Genomic DNA, 14,962 nt, shown 5'->3' with positions numbered 1-14,962 from the left:
AATGTTAATTATTGATAATCATATAATTTTGTTTAATTAATCATTTATTAGTACATTTTATAATTGATATGTATATCTCGTATAGTGGTTTCATACTTTATATTGTGATACTGTTATTTTTTTGTTTGTTACATCGTATAATACAATTTCCATATTGGTACAACCCCGATGTAGATTTTACAGTATGTGCTATAAAATCATACAGTTTAAATAACAGTATGAGCTGCTGGAGAAGTTATTACTAAACAACTTACTATAATGATGCCATGAAAAATAGAGCTTGGAGAAAAGGGCATTACACCCATTGTGTGTATTTAATCATTTAGCTGGATCTCATAATAACCCCTGAATAGACTCTGGTCGTTTTCATTTTCTATCACGTGGGTCTAATTTATTGCAATAATATCTGCGAATATGGAATATACACATAGAAAAATAAGCTATTGTAGTTGTGTGTAAAGACTAGAGCCCTGTGCTCTAAGTGTACCAAAACCATCTCTGACTGCTTCCCTGCGTTTGGTGTCTCTAGTGCGATCAATTAATCAATCAGAGCAGTTTTACAAGCCTTATCTCTAAAGTTGCCTCTGCCATAAATGTCCGTGGATGGATGCGTATGGAGGCAGAGGCGCTGTCCAAGGCACTGCATTCAGCCCCTCCCCGGTAGACATCACTGAGAGTAGACACGTGATACGCTCTGTCTGTGGCTCCTGACAGTCGCTGGATAAACTCAACAGGGAAACCAGATTGCACCTTCTCTTCCACAAAGATCACTGGATTTTCGTCCCGCGCTCCCGAGCCACTCCATCCGGGGGTTTCATTTGTCTCTTTAGTTGTGATTCGTCTATTTACTCGGGAAACAAATATTGGAGAACGGAATATTTAAGGTAATTTGTTGTATGACTAAGGTTTTGTTTTTTTGTGGAGTTGGAGAGAAATTGGACCCGTCTCTCTCTCTCTCTCTCTCTCTCTCTCTCTCTCTCTCTCTCTCTCTCTCTCTCTCTCTCTCTCTCTCCTCTCTCTCTCTCTCTCTCTCTCTCTCTCTCTCTCTCTCTCTCTCTCTCTCTCTCTCTCTCTCTTCCTCGCTGATGCTGTGATTCACTTGAAAGCAGATCTTGATGTGAAGGTTTCGCCAGAGTGGATTTGAGGTACAGGCTCTTAAACAGACCGTAAAATATATGGACTGTCGCGGTTTACAGGATTTTATCCCGTGGTATTTGCATGCAATCGATTTTTTTCCCGGCTCTTGTGCCAACTATTCAGGGTCCCGTAGAAGTAGAGGTGTACGCGCAAAGGTAAAAAACAAATAATGCCTCGTCTTCTTCTTGCAAGGAAATGTATAGTTGAGAGCGACTGCAAAAACGCTGCAGATGTGAGCATAGAATAACACTCTAAATAGTGCGCCCTTTACAGCTGTCATCCAGGGTAAGATGTTAAAGTATGGGGCATATTATTGATGACATGATATCCCGTTTAGGCAAAATATAGCTTTGAAACGCTGCATTCCGGTGAGGATTATGCATGATGACCATTTTAATACCTCCATCACATTTGCTGTTTTTGGAGAACATGTTTCAGGCTGTTTAAAGTGCAGTGCCCAACAAAACCCGATGTGCATTTGTCTTCCTTGAAATGCAAACTAATTGCGTAGATTGAGAATAAAGCTCCTGTGTTTTTTTTTTCCATCTGAATATTTAACGCGTTTAGTGTTTGGAAGGAAAATCTGAATTCCTCTCGGTGTCCGAAAAATAGTAACGAGCCAAATGTAATGGAGAGCACATTTTAGGGGTCTGAATGAGATCCAGTGGCAACCCGACCGGTTCATTTTTACACAAACCGACCATTGTGAATCAAATGACGCACTTTTTCTGTTAGGTCTTCAAGTGAAGAGAGGCCAGTGAATATTCTATATCGGAATGCTGCTCATAAGGGCTATTTACGGCCGCAGAAGTTGTATCGAGTGTAAGCAAAAGTGTTAATCCGTAGGAGAAACAATGAGAGTTGAAAATCGGCAATTTCCCTTTTGGGCTACTTAAACCGGGACTCTCAGGAATTGTTTTTAGACATGCAATCAATGATGTATAATTCGCTGATGTTTTTTTTCTTTCTTACACTACATGAATATGCGCACTGTTGTTTTTTCTTCGAAGAGCTGCATTTTAAGACACATTTCCGCACACTATGAAGTCATGTGTGGATCGAGTGATACGGAAAGTCCAGAGCTGCTGTATGCTTCCTAAGCCCTGGCGATATTCATCTATTGATATGACTCATGTTTGTTGCAACAAAGGGCCTCTTTGGACATAAGGGCTTGATTAGCTGTAGGCCTACTTGATTTGGATGTGGTGGAAAAAAGCTGATAATGTATTACATTTGCTTTTCTCTTGCAGAGAGCTTTGGGAGAGAGGACTGCCTTGACAGACATACTGCTTATTTTGCCGAGCTTATCAGCCAACGTGTCTCCATATGGCATTTTTTCTCAATGTTACGGAGGATTCAGGGTGAGAAGCCCCGAGCAAGGCTTCCTGTTACCCGCCAAAGAATGTTGGCATAAACATGAAGATTTAAGCTGCTATTTCAACTCAAGTGAAACTGTGCACACACTAACTGGCACCAGAAGGGACCGTTCCATAATTACATAAATTAGATTGAGTGTGCCCGATGGATATTTGAATCTCTGTCACTTTGCTCTAAATAGCCATGGCAGAGAGGACCTTTAAACAGTTCAAACTAATTTGGCGCGAACTGTGAGATTTTTGGCCAGTGGCCTGGACAGTGTGAGGTAATGGTATTTGCTCCAGGATATAACTATTGGCAAAGCATATTGCTATGCAAGCATTACATAGCATTTAATATTTGTTCTTACAATGCATCAGTTTACACTTGTTTACCAATGTAGAGAGTCACTTGTATGCCAGCCTACTCTCTCAAAGTCAACTGAATATATTTATTGCTGGACCAAAGGTTCTCATAAATAAACTCAGCCTAATAAGTTCCTGTCTATCTGCACATATTTTGCGATCACATGATGGTTTTACAAAAGCCACATAGTGCCCATATCATATGGGCTGGGCTGCTCATTTTGTGCTTTGCAGAAATAGGCACTTCTCTAGAATTTACAGATGCTGAAGGCCAGTGGGCCAGATTTCCAGTATGGAATGCATGTTGCGAAAGCGAAATGAGCTTCAATATGAAGACAAAGAGTTCCCATGGGCTGCTTGTGTACTTCGATGATGAGGGGTTCTGTGACTTTTTAGAACTTCTCATACTGAACGGTAAACTCAGCCTTCGTTTTTCAATCTTCTGTGCCGAGCCTGCAACCGTCGTATCTGACACGGCGGTCAATGACAGCCAATGGCACGCAGTCACAATAAGGAGAAACTTTAAGAACACGACCCTAAAGGTAGACAATGAGACAAAATGGGTCGAGGTGAAGTCCAAAAGACGGGATATGACTGTTTTCAGCCATTTGTTTGTTGGTGGAATACCACCGGAATTACGATCCGAGGCGTTACGAATCACATCATCTACAGTCAAGGATCAGCTACCTTTCACTGGTTGGATAACAGACATAAAGGTCAACAACACGGAGTCTGTCATGATTAACAGTGACGGGGTCTTGAAGGACCTCTGTGGACTGGCCAACATTTGCTTAAATGGAGGAATCTGCAGTCTAATTAACAACGAACCAACATGTGACTGCTCACGGACGGGGTTCCAAGGAAAGGACTGCAGTGAAGGTAAGAGATCTGAATTCAGTTCAGACATACAGTCGGAACAACATGTCCTCCTTAGCTCTTTCATTCTGCCACAATGTGAACTGATTCAACATCAAATTCAAGTACCCTTTTGTCATGTAAATCACTCTTAAAGTAATCCTTTCCTCTCATCAAATTGGCAAAAGCCATATATTTGTTTTAGTCTTACGATGTGTCATCGATCTGCAATTCTGTTGTTTGTATTGAGTGAATTTCCTGCAAGGCCTCATTAGCAAAACATGCAGGTGTTCTCCAGCCCCAAAGGTGTTTTCCGTTCTTATCAAACAGGTCCATTGGGATTGGTTGACCTATGAAACATCTCCAATGGCTTACCTCAAATGCATGAGAAGGAGTAATCATCTAAGAGTAAACATGAATGATGTCACTAACCTAAATATACATCAAAAATAAACGCCCCATAGATATGTTGAGATGACAACACAATTAACATATTAACTGAGTTGTGTTTAGTGTAATTTACTATTTGATACCAGGATTGTATATTATAGATTGATTTAAATCTCCCCACATTATGAAATCATTAAATAAACTGTGGCATGACTAAGCCACAACTTCGCTCAAAACTCTCACCCTAATTTGTTAAATAAATCTAACAGATAACAAAAAAACAGCTGTTTAATGTGGGAGAATAACAGGCCTAAAGACCAAACTAATCAATTCAAAATGAGAACATGGGGTTCTTTGAGGTAGTGAAAATATTCACTGTTGTTGCCATAAATATTGTGATCTCAGGATGTCTTAAATTAAAATGTTTCTGCAGGCTTGTTGGTCAGGCTGCGTGTCGATGGGGGAGGGGTGTGTGTGTGTGTGTGTGTGTGTGTGTGTGTGTGTGTGTGTGTGTGTGTGTGTGTGTGTGTGTGTGTGTGTGTGTGTGTGTGTGTGTGTGTGTGTGTGTGTGTGTTTGTGTGTGTGTTTATTTATGTATCTCTTATTTAAGTTTGTTCAGATACTGATCGACTCATTTTATCATTATGGACTAATGTCACGTAAATAGGCCATGATATACATTTCATTTCATATCCCCATGTATCTTTATTCAAGCACATACATATTTTATTAACAATAGGCTCATTAGGCCTGCGTTGGATAACTTACTACTGCAGCAAAAGATATTCCCATCTGATTGTCATTAGTCATTGAGGCAAATATGAAGCACCACTAATTAGAATGTCCTCTCAACAGTGTGTAGGCTATGTTTCATTCTCTGCTGCATTCATGTTTGTTACAACAACGAGATGCAGCGTAGTGCTTTGACCAACCTCATGTACTGACAGAATGAATAATTGTTGCTGTAGTTCACTAAGGGGCTTTCAGTGTTGGGCAGCATTAAGTATTTGTTTATTTAACAGAGGCCGCACTGAATCAAAGCAACCTTAATAAATGCAGATGAGAGCTGAACTGTGGCAGGAAACAATAGTATTTCTTCCTCTTTTTGAGCACAGTCTATAATTATCAGTCTATTATTATATTGCCACTATTTATTGCACTTGAATGCCTTGTTCCATTTGTATATCACCGGGAAAAACAAGTCAGCAGATTTGAAAGCTGTTTGTGTTAAAGGGGACAGTAATTGGATACAAAAAACTCCCTTATCTCTTTGTTTCACTGTCAGTAAGCATTTGGCATTTGTTGATTGCACTTTGACAAATGTCTTGCCCCTAAATGTACGAGTTTATTATAAGGTACATAAGCCCACTTTATATTTTTCCTTTGCACTAAAGTGGGAAAAAGAAGTATGACTATTTTAGGATCCTAACCGTCAGTTTTTGAAGGACACAACAAAAAAAAGAGAAAAAAACAGGACTTCTGTTATTTCTAATATTTTAATATAAGGTACTCTTGGTTATGTTTATTGGTGGCTCTTAATTTAAATCAAGAAATTCTAATGTTAATACCTTTATGACTGTGAAATAACTAATTGGTTATGTTATTGCAGTGTTAAGATACAATTTGTAAAATATATTGTCTTTGTGCCGCATGTGGGATGATCATTCATTGTGTAAAGAGGTCAATGTAATGAATATACCATGACAATAGGGAACAGATTTACTGTAGTTCTAAAGATAAAAACCCTCAAAGATATATTCTAATCACTTTCCATGTAGCATGCCTATATGCACACTTTTAGAAGAGATGATCTAATGAAGTCTTAAACGTTTGATAGTATGGACTCTGAAACAACTCTGATAAATAAATCTCAAAGAAACATAAATATTCATTAACAACAACTGTAACGATACAAAAAAATGTAATGTGAAAACCTGAATTATACACAGTCTTACTAGTTGTAGTTGCCGCAGTGACTGTGATAAAGGAGTCACCTTCCCGGTATTTGTAAATTCACTGAATGAATTAATTTATCACGATCGTAAAAAAAAGTGTGAGGGAAAAAAGAGCAGAATCTTTAACTCAGTCAAAAAGTATTTAACGGTAGTTGTACATCTGCTAGCTCATTAAATATACCCTGCCTCAATTACCACGCCGAAGCAAGGAAGATAAACTACAGGTTACAAAACTGAAGTAATTAGATCCACAAGATTACACAACAGAATACTCAAAGACTAACAGGCAATATGTCAGCGGACACGTCTGCTGCCGTCACCCCAGACGGACCAAAAGCAGAAAGCAGGACTGAAAACCCTCTCAGTCACACCCCTGCACTGCACGATGAAATTAGACCCACAGTTTAGAGGTTTTTCATGAGAGGCAGCGCATTACGTCATCTTCTAATATTGTTTTTCATAGCTCATCGTTGTGACAAGTCTTGTGGTGCTGGTCACTTTGGTGCAGCCAGTGTGTTAACAAACAGTTGCTCTAATAACACACCCAGTAGAAGCATTCACCTTCATTTAGAATTGTGTTCCCCACTGAATTTCATTACAATATGTATTCTTTTTGTTACTCTGTCTTGGTCTCCACCATCTCCTGAGGGGAAATCTGACTGAATAGCAGCTAAAAGATTTATTCTCTCCATCAGATAGCTTCTTTTTTGGCTGTTTGATGCTTGGTGGGTATCGTTTAAGGATTTATCAGGGTGCAGAGAACATGTGTCTCCTGCTGTTGATGAAAGTGGTTAGAAAGTACTAAAATGTTAAAGCTGCGCGTCATTAAACCAAAACAATGGCCAAATGGTGGTAAAAGGCAAAGTTTGCTGATCATTATTTGTGGGTTTGTCACAACAAGCAGCCCCACTCGCATGCATGAAGTAATTTGATTCTCTGTTAAAATATTGATCATTATTTATTCATGCTGTTTGAAAACGGTTTGTTCATCTAAAATATGAACATTTGATCTTAGTGTATCATATTTCTCTGCTTGTGTGCCTGTAAAATGAAAATCATCACAGTTTTCCATTGCTTTAAAATCTTTCCAAATAGCAACAAAGAGCTGCTTTAAGCATCAATGACATTTCTTATGACACATTATTGTTTGGGCTAAAACACTATTAAGACTGATGTTCATGCTAAACTCTTTACAAATACTATATTTTACATTTATGTTGAGCCATTATTTTAGTTTTACTATATTTGACACCAGGCCATAATAAGATTGGTAATACTACCTGCAATGAAGAGAGACTGCTCTTTATGGCTCATTTCTGCATTGCGAGACATAGATTCAATTCCCAGCTGAGCCATCCATGCTGAAACGGTATGAACTCATGGTACCTTAAGTCACTTTGGTTTAAAGCATCCAGCCAATTCTACCTTTTCCATCTAATTCAGCATTCTAGCAAGTAAACCGATTTGTTTCCGACCTTAAGGCAATGTGGTATTACTGCTTGCTTTCGCACCATCCTGAGCTGCATGGGGAAGGCAAGCACAAACAACTACTGCTAATTTTATCACACCACAAATTAAAAAAATTGATTGAAGCTAGTGTTCTAGCCTCAATAAATGTTCTTATCCACAGTGGGAATCACATTTAGAGTCATATAGATATGTCCTCTCGTGTACACAGTGCTTTGATTCACCTCCAAAGTACATTGGAGGTTGAAATTTACCTTTCCATTAAATCATTTAAAAGCTGTTGTCTTACTTTGATCAGATGAAAGGATTACAGGATTTGCCACCAGACCTGTCAAGCCTCCGCTGTCCAACCACAAGCTTGCACATTTCATGGCCTCACACAAACCCACACACGCACATATAAATCCCTTTGATCGGTTGAAACAATTATTTAAATGCATTGTTCCATGGCCAGTAAGTTCCCAGAATCTGTCTTTCCTTTTTTCTCATTTGATAAATAACATAGATACATTGGAGAGCTCCATATTTTATCCTCACAAAATGGAATGATGTTTATTTCATCGTACATTAGCTAAGCATAAAATGTAGTCCATGGTAAAGAAGTAGGGCAGATCTAAACTGAGAGCGTGGAGTATTTTATTTTTTATTTTGTGCATTATGCAATTGAAAGGACAACTCCCATTGACTGGACACAGAACGTATCTGTGATTGCAGGGCACTTTCATTTTGTGATTTTAGCTGAGAGTATAGCTTCAAGGTCTTTTTAAAGATACTGATTAGTTGAAAGTCCCCAACTAACGTCAAAAGGACTTAGTCAGATGTCTTAAGCCACTAGCTCTGCTGATGTACGGTGATGGAGTTAAACTGATGACAGTAATTGAAATGAATTCCCACCTAATATCACATTCGAATCACAATAAGCAGCTATTTTGGTTATGTAAACTCCTTTAGTCACTGAGCAACATCCCAAGAAATCGGTGACTCCCTGGAATATTAATGGCATTTTTACATCATCTGTCACACCAATGACTCGCTACCTACATGCCATTACACTCACTAAGTAGGTGGCAAATGTCCAACATTTGTGTTCTTTTGGAGTCATTTACTGCTATGTTAGCTCCATTTTGGTCTCCACCAACTCAAGGGACATTTGGGTAGTGTGCGGTGGGTTTATTAGAGTTCAGTCAAAAACTGTTTAATGCACTGTGTCAATGAAGTTGAAAATAGCCATGACAGTAAACCAAAATGTCTGGTACTTAAAAAAATAATAAGCTGAATGATGCTGAAAGGCTCTATAGGACTGAGGAGAGCTGCAGATTTGGGTAATATGTTCGCTTTACACCTGTTATTTGAGGCATTGTTCCTACAAAATAAACGAAATGGCTGGGGCCTCTTAACATTTTGAATACAGTGATACTGATAGACCTATAAACCTTTAGTGTTATTCAATATGAAAGAGTGGATCTCTTTCATTATGGTCAATCATTTGGCTATCCTGACTAGTGCAGGACATCTTTAGCTAGGAAGATGTTGGACTGTACAGCACAATGTGTATTCATTTCTGAATGGAGTGGCACATTGATTCAAAGGGAGATTTATGTTTGGTTGAGGCTCTGGCTGAATGCCTTAAGTCAGTACTAGACATTCTGTGCCAAGTTACATCCCTAAGGACACTTCAACCTATACACGAAAGGAAACAATAGAGTAAAGAAATGGGGAGGGTTATATTTGGTGCAGGAAAACCAAAGTTTTAAAATAAAGTGGTCAAAGACTGTAAAATGCGTCTAAAAATGTACATTGTTGGGAAATATATCTTGTGCATACTCTTTATATTCCGTCAATGTGCTACTAAATATTAGGGATATTAGGTGTGTAGCGAAATACACAAAGAGACAAGGTAATATAAATGACAACAGTACATTTAATGAATCAAACAGACTGTCAGAAGCAAAACCATCCATTTTAGATCATTTATATGGCCATGTCCAGGTGATTGCAATTGTTGACATCCTATTTAAGTATTCAATAGCTCTCATCATGTCCACATACACCATACATTAAACTGCTTTGAGACACAGTGTAAAGGAAGAAAAACTCTTAATACAAATAAGTGCCCCCTTTCAGGCATGTCTGTCATCGTCAGAGGATCTCTTTCATTATGGTCAATAATTTGGCTATCCTGACTAGTGCAGGACATCTTTAGCTAGGAAGATGTTGGACTGTACAGCACAATGTGTATTCATTTCTGAATGAAGTGGCACATTGATTCAAAGGGAGATTTATGTTTGGTTGAGGCTCTGGCTGAATGCCTTAAGTCAGTACTAGACATTCTGTGCCAAGTTACATCCCTAAGGACACTTCAACCTATACACGAAAGGAAACAATAGAGTAAAGAAATGGGGAGGGTTATATCTGGTGCAGGAAAACCAAAGTTTTAAAATAAAGTGGTCAAAGACTGTAAAATCCGTCAAAAAATGTACATTGTTGGGAAATATATCTTGTGCATACTCTTTATATTCCGTCAATGTGCTGCTAAATATTAGGGATATTAGGTGTGTAGCGAAATACACAAAGAGACAAGGTAATATAAATGACAACAGTACATTTAATGAATCAAACAGACTGTCAGAAGCAAAACCATCCATTTTAGATCATTTATATGGCCATGTCCAGGTGATTGCAATTGTTGACATCCTATTTAAGTATTCAATAGCTCTCATCATGTCCACATACACCATACATTAAACTGCTTTGAGACACAGTGTAAAGGAAGAAAAACTCTTAATACAAATAAGTGCCCCCCTTTCAGGCATGTCTGTCATCGTCAGAGGATCTCTTTCATTATGGTCAATAATTTGGCTATCCTGACTAGTGCAGGACATCTTTAGCTAGGAAGATGTTGGACTGTATAGCACAATGTGTATTCATTTCTGAATGAAGTGGCACATTGATTCAAAGGGAGATTTATGTTTGGTTGAGGCTCTGGCTGAATGCCTTAAGTCAGTACTCGACATTCTGTGCCAAGTTATATCCCTAAGGACACTTCCACCTATACACTAAAGGAAACAATAGAGTAAAGAAATGGGGAGGGTTATATCTGGTGCAGGAAAACCAAAGTTTTAAAATAAAGTGGTCAAAGACTGTAAAATGCGTCTAAAAATGTACATTGTTGGGAAATATATCTTGTGCATACTCTTTATATTCCGTCAATGTGCTACTAAATATTAGGGATATTAGGTGTGTAGCGAAATACACAAAGAGACAAGGTAATATAAATGACAACAGTACATTTAATGAATCAAACAGACTGTCAGAAGCAAAACCATCCATTTTAGATAATTTATATGGCCATGTCCAGGTGATTGCAATTGTTGACATCCTATTTAAGTATTCAATAGCTCTCATCATGTCCACATACACCATACATTAAACTGCTTTGAGACACAGTGTAAAGGAAGAAAAACTCTTAATACAAATAAGTGCCCCCTTTCAGGCATGTCTGTCATCGTCAGAGGATCTCTTTCATTATGGTCAATAATTTGGCTATCCTGACTAGTGCAGGACATCTTTAGCTAGGAAGATGTTGGACTGTATAGCACAATGTGTATTCATTTCTGAATGAAGTGGCACATTGATTCAAAGGGAGATTTATGTTTGGTTGAAGCTCTGGCTGAATGCCTTAAGTCAGTACTCGACATTCTGTGCCAAGTTATATCCCTAAGGACACTTCCACCTATACACTAAAGGAAACAATAGAGTAAAGAAATGGGGAGGGTTATATCTGGTGCAGGAAAACCAAAGTTTTAAAATAAAGTGGTCAAAGACTGTAAAATGCGTCTAAAAATGTACATTGTTGGGAAATATATCTTGTGCATACTCTTTATATTCCGTCAATGTGCTACTAAATATTAGGGATATTAGGTGTGTAGCGAAATACACAAAGAGACAAGGTAATATAAATGACAACAGTACATTTAATGAACCAAACAGACTGTCAGAAGCAAAACCATCCATTTTAGATCATTTATATGGCCATGTCCAGGTGATTGCAATTGTTGACATCCTATTTAAGTATTCAATAGCTCTCATCATGTCCACATACACCATACATTAAACTGCTTTGAGACACAGTGTAAAGGAAGAAAAACTCTTAACACAAATAAGTGCCCCCTTTCAGGCATGTCTGTCATCGTATGTTGCACAAACTGTGTATTCTCACTATCTCTGAAAGTGTCACTCTGTCTAGAAGCATCCTGCAGCTTCACTCAGACAAAAGCAGATTAATAGTATACTGCTGTCTCTGAGTCCAAAGACAGATATTGGGATCAAAAGATTAGAGGGATTTTCCCATAGGATTTCTGCCTTGTTTAAATACAAGTGCTCCCGACTGTCAAAGGGTGTTTGTGAAATTCTTTGACACATAACTCCTCCTTTAAAGGGATTCGTCCGACAGCATAAATAAACACACACTCACACTAGCCTCTTATCAAACTGGGCTACACAGTGTGTTTCTTATAGGGGCATGTTAGCCGGCATATGGAGTTTAGTGTGTATCGTGAGATGCATAATTCATCCTGTTATCTGCCGTGAAGTTATGTCATGTACAGTATGCATGACATCTAACAGAATTTTTACCTTTAAACAAATGATTCTGTGCTTTGTTTGTTTATCATAAAAAGACATCTCTATTCATACCTATGTATGGTGTGGAAACATACCTCACTTTACATAATTGCTGCATGATTTCAATGCAATATGAACGGTTTGATCTCCCTTACACAGATATGAAAAAAAATCCGCATTGAGGCAAGGTTTTGCCTCTTTACATTTCAGGCTGTAGATGATGTTTTCACTTTGAACATAAGTTGCCTTTGATGCTGCTGGTTTGGTGTCATCCTTCATGAGAGTCGTCTTAAAAACTAAAAAACAAGTCGAAAGTGCACTGCCATAATTTGATAGCTGTCATGCTAATGAGGATGAACTTTCTAGGAATATTTGATGTGACTTTGAAGCCATTTGTGCCTGTTACAGCAAAAGTGAACCTGTAATAACTACAGCGTAGTGGAAGTTATGTGTCATTTTCTTTCCATGAGTAGTGTTCCCTTTTGTAATATACCGTATATACATCTTTACCTCTTTATATATAGAGTAATTGATAAGATTTAGTAGTCATTGGTTGCGTTTTCACCAGGAAGCTTTTTATTTCTACAATTTTTCTCTCTTTTGTAATTGATGTTGAAAGGGTTGTAACTCACAGTTTACAGTACTAAGAGCTTATTAATACTTACGGAGCTTTATTAATAGTTTTCTTTTCTTACTTTAGCTGAAGAGCTGCACTTCAGATAGGGATTTGTCACACGTCAACAGTGATGAGAGCCAAAACTGCAGTTCCCAACTGCTGAGCATATTTAGGTAGAAAAGGTGATTGGTAATACATTAGCACACATGCTTCAACACCAGTCTGTCATTTATATTACAATACATTACAAATTAGCCTTTACTAACAAACTTGCGGTTTACATTGATCCCTAGTAGACGTCTTGGTTCGCCTGCAGAGCTGCTGCTTCTCCAAAAAGATTTAGTACACATCTGCAATAATATCCTAGATGTTGTCAATCCAGGATTAAGGTTATTATACTGTATAAGCTGCTCTGATTATCCTGTTGAATCTCTCCGACCCACAAGATGTAAAAGAATGGAGAGGTCTTCAGCACATCTGCTCCCACAATCCTCTCTGTTTGGGCTTTCCCTTTGAAAATATCTGGATTGGACTTTATTGTCCACACCATCTGGCTGCATAACAAGATTATTTACTCCAACACTAACCCTGTTTGAGTTAATTTAATTAGACAAATGAATGGTGTTCCATACCATGATCAGGAAGCTGCTAGCCTAGCACTGTAGAAAGGTTACGAAATCGGACTACCACGATAATTTGATTAGAAATCGGACAGAGCAAGGCTAGCTCTTTCCCCTGCTTTCAGCATGCTAAAATAAGATGACATCCAAATTATGATCTCTCATATTTGGAAGCATATTATGGATCTATCAGCCTTATTTTGTAGTGAAGTGTTCTGTAGATTTGTAGAGCTATTCATCATTTTTTTTATTGAAGACACATAGAAAATACATTTGGTTCATTGATAGGTCAGATTGAACAGTTCAAAGCTACTAGCAATACATAGATGATCTTCACTTGAAGGCGTACAATATTTAAACCACACTTATAACCAAAACAGACGCATGTAGCCAAAATGAAAACCTGTCATTCTGATCAAATGTGGAACTCTGACAGAGATATTGGACACTTTTTCATTTTGAGGAATTCAGTGTCTGTGTGATGACCTCACAAAAAGGCTATGAAAAGGGAATTGTTCTGAAAGCATAGGTGTGTAATCGTTGACTGCTGGTGAGAGTGGAAATTATGCAGTATAGCATCAGCTGTTGAAGCTATCCATGTCCAGAGTGTGAGAGTGGCCGGTCACTTTCCTCTCTCTGCCCTCTTACTGTTGCTTGAGAAGGATAATGAGGAAGATGGTGAGCTCTGTAATGCCACTAAAGCTCCTCTGTAAGATAGATGCATTAGGTTTAGACTGTGGTACTAAGAGATGAGCCCACACTTATAACCATTACTCTTGATTTGGTCGAATTTGTAATTTAACAACAAATCGATCCTCTGGTAGCTGTGACCTTTGGTGCAAGGCTTTTACATTTTCCCTTAAAGTGCCTCTGCGACAAAGGATTTTTGAACAGTCCTCCTGCTACTATTTTTCAAATGTACAACTCTCTAATGGGCTGGCAATGGATTCAGTGCGTTCTGTTCTTCTTTGTTATTGCATGTATGCTGATAACACTGCAGTAGAAGGAAAAGAGAAGAAGAGCACTTATTTTATCTGAGGTTTTATAGAGTTGTGTGTTTTTGTAAGGGTGGAACATTTAGAGAAGTCATTTTTTGTTTGCACAAAATATTATGAGGGAATTCCACCAATTGTATCTATTTAATTTGAACAGTTGGCCCCGGAATAGTTGACTGTCACAATTTTATCTAAGGAGCCTAATTTGACTGCCAACTCAGAGTAAAAGCACTGCTGTGTTGGGGAAATGTGATTATGAAATAAAGGATTATTCCATTCTGGATTTATGGCGGGGCTGAGCTTCTGATTTAACATAAAATAACATGTTTTAATAACCAATTATTTTGCTCAAAACACATTATATATAGCCTATTTTGGTGAATTTGAATACAACTCCCCTTCTTCAATCAATCTCAATATTTGCTAGACTATGAGAGCATCATGACTAATCAAAGGGCGCATAAAGCTTTATATCAAAATCCGAGCACTTAAAAATGCCATAAAAATCTAGCACTATCAGAGCGCTATATATATTGTGAATTAACAATAAGAATGATTCCATGCCGAAATCAGCAGGTGTGGG

The 14,962-nt window shown here is 38.1% G+C and overlaps 1 protein-coding gene across 21 annotated transcripts in view; it reads left to right on the top strand.

Annotated features, from left to right (window-relative positions):
- Positions 1-724: 724 nt before the first annotated feature.
- LOC307043663 (neurexin-1a-like) overlaps positions 725-14,962 on the top strand; it is a 248,197-nt gene continuing 233,959 nt past the window's right edge. For 8 of the 21 annotated variants that reach the window (XM_079688280.1, XM_079688292.1, XM_079688293.1 and 5 more), the window contains exons 1-2: positions 726-884; positions 2,388-3,737. In XM_079688280.1, coding sequence (XP_079544406.1) covers positions 3,023-3,737 — 715 coding nt within the window. In that variant the 5' untranslated portion in view covers positions 726-884; positions 2,388-3,022. The other 13 variants (XM_079688285.1, XM_079688296.1, XM_079688295.1 and 10 more) reach the window with 4 other exon arrangements.

This window comes from Notothenia rossii, assembly GCF_949606895.1.
Source record: "Notothenia rossii genome assembly, chromosome: 6".
Lineage (NCBI taxonomy): Eukaryota > Metazoa > Chordata > Actinopteri > Perciformes > Nototheniidae > Notothenia > Notothenia rossii.
Note: the sequence above shows the minus strand (reverse complement) of the source record. Positions and strands in the feature narration are given on the sequence as shown.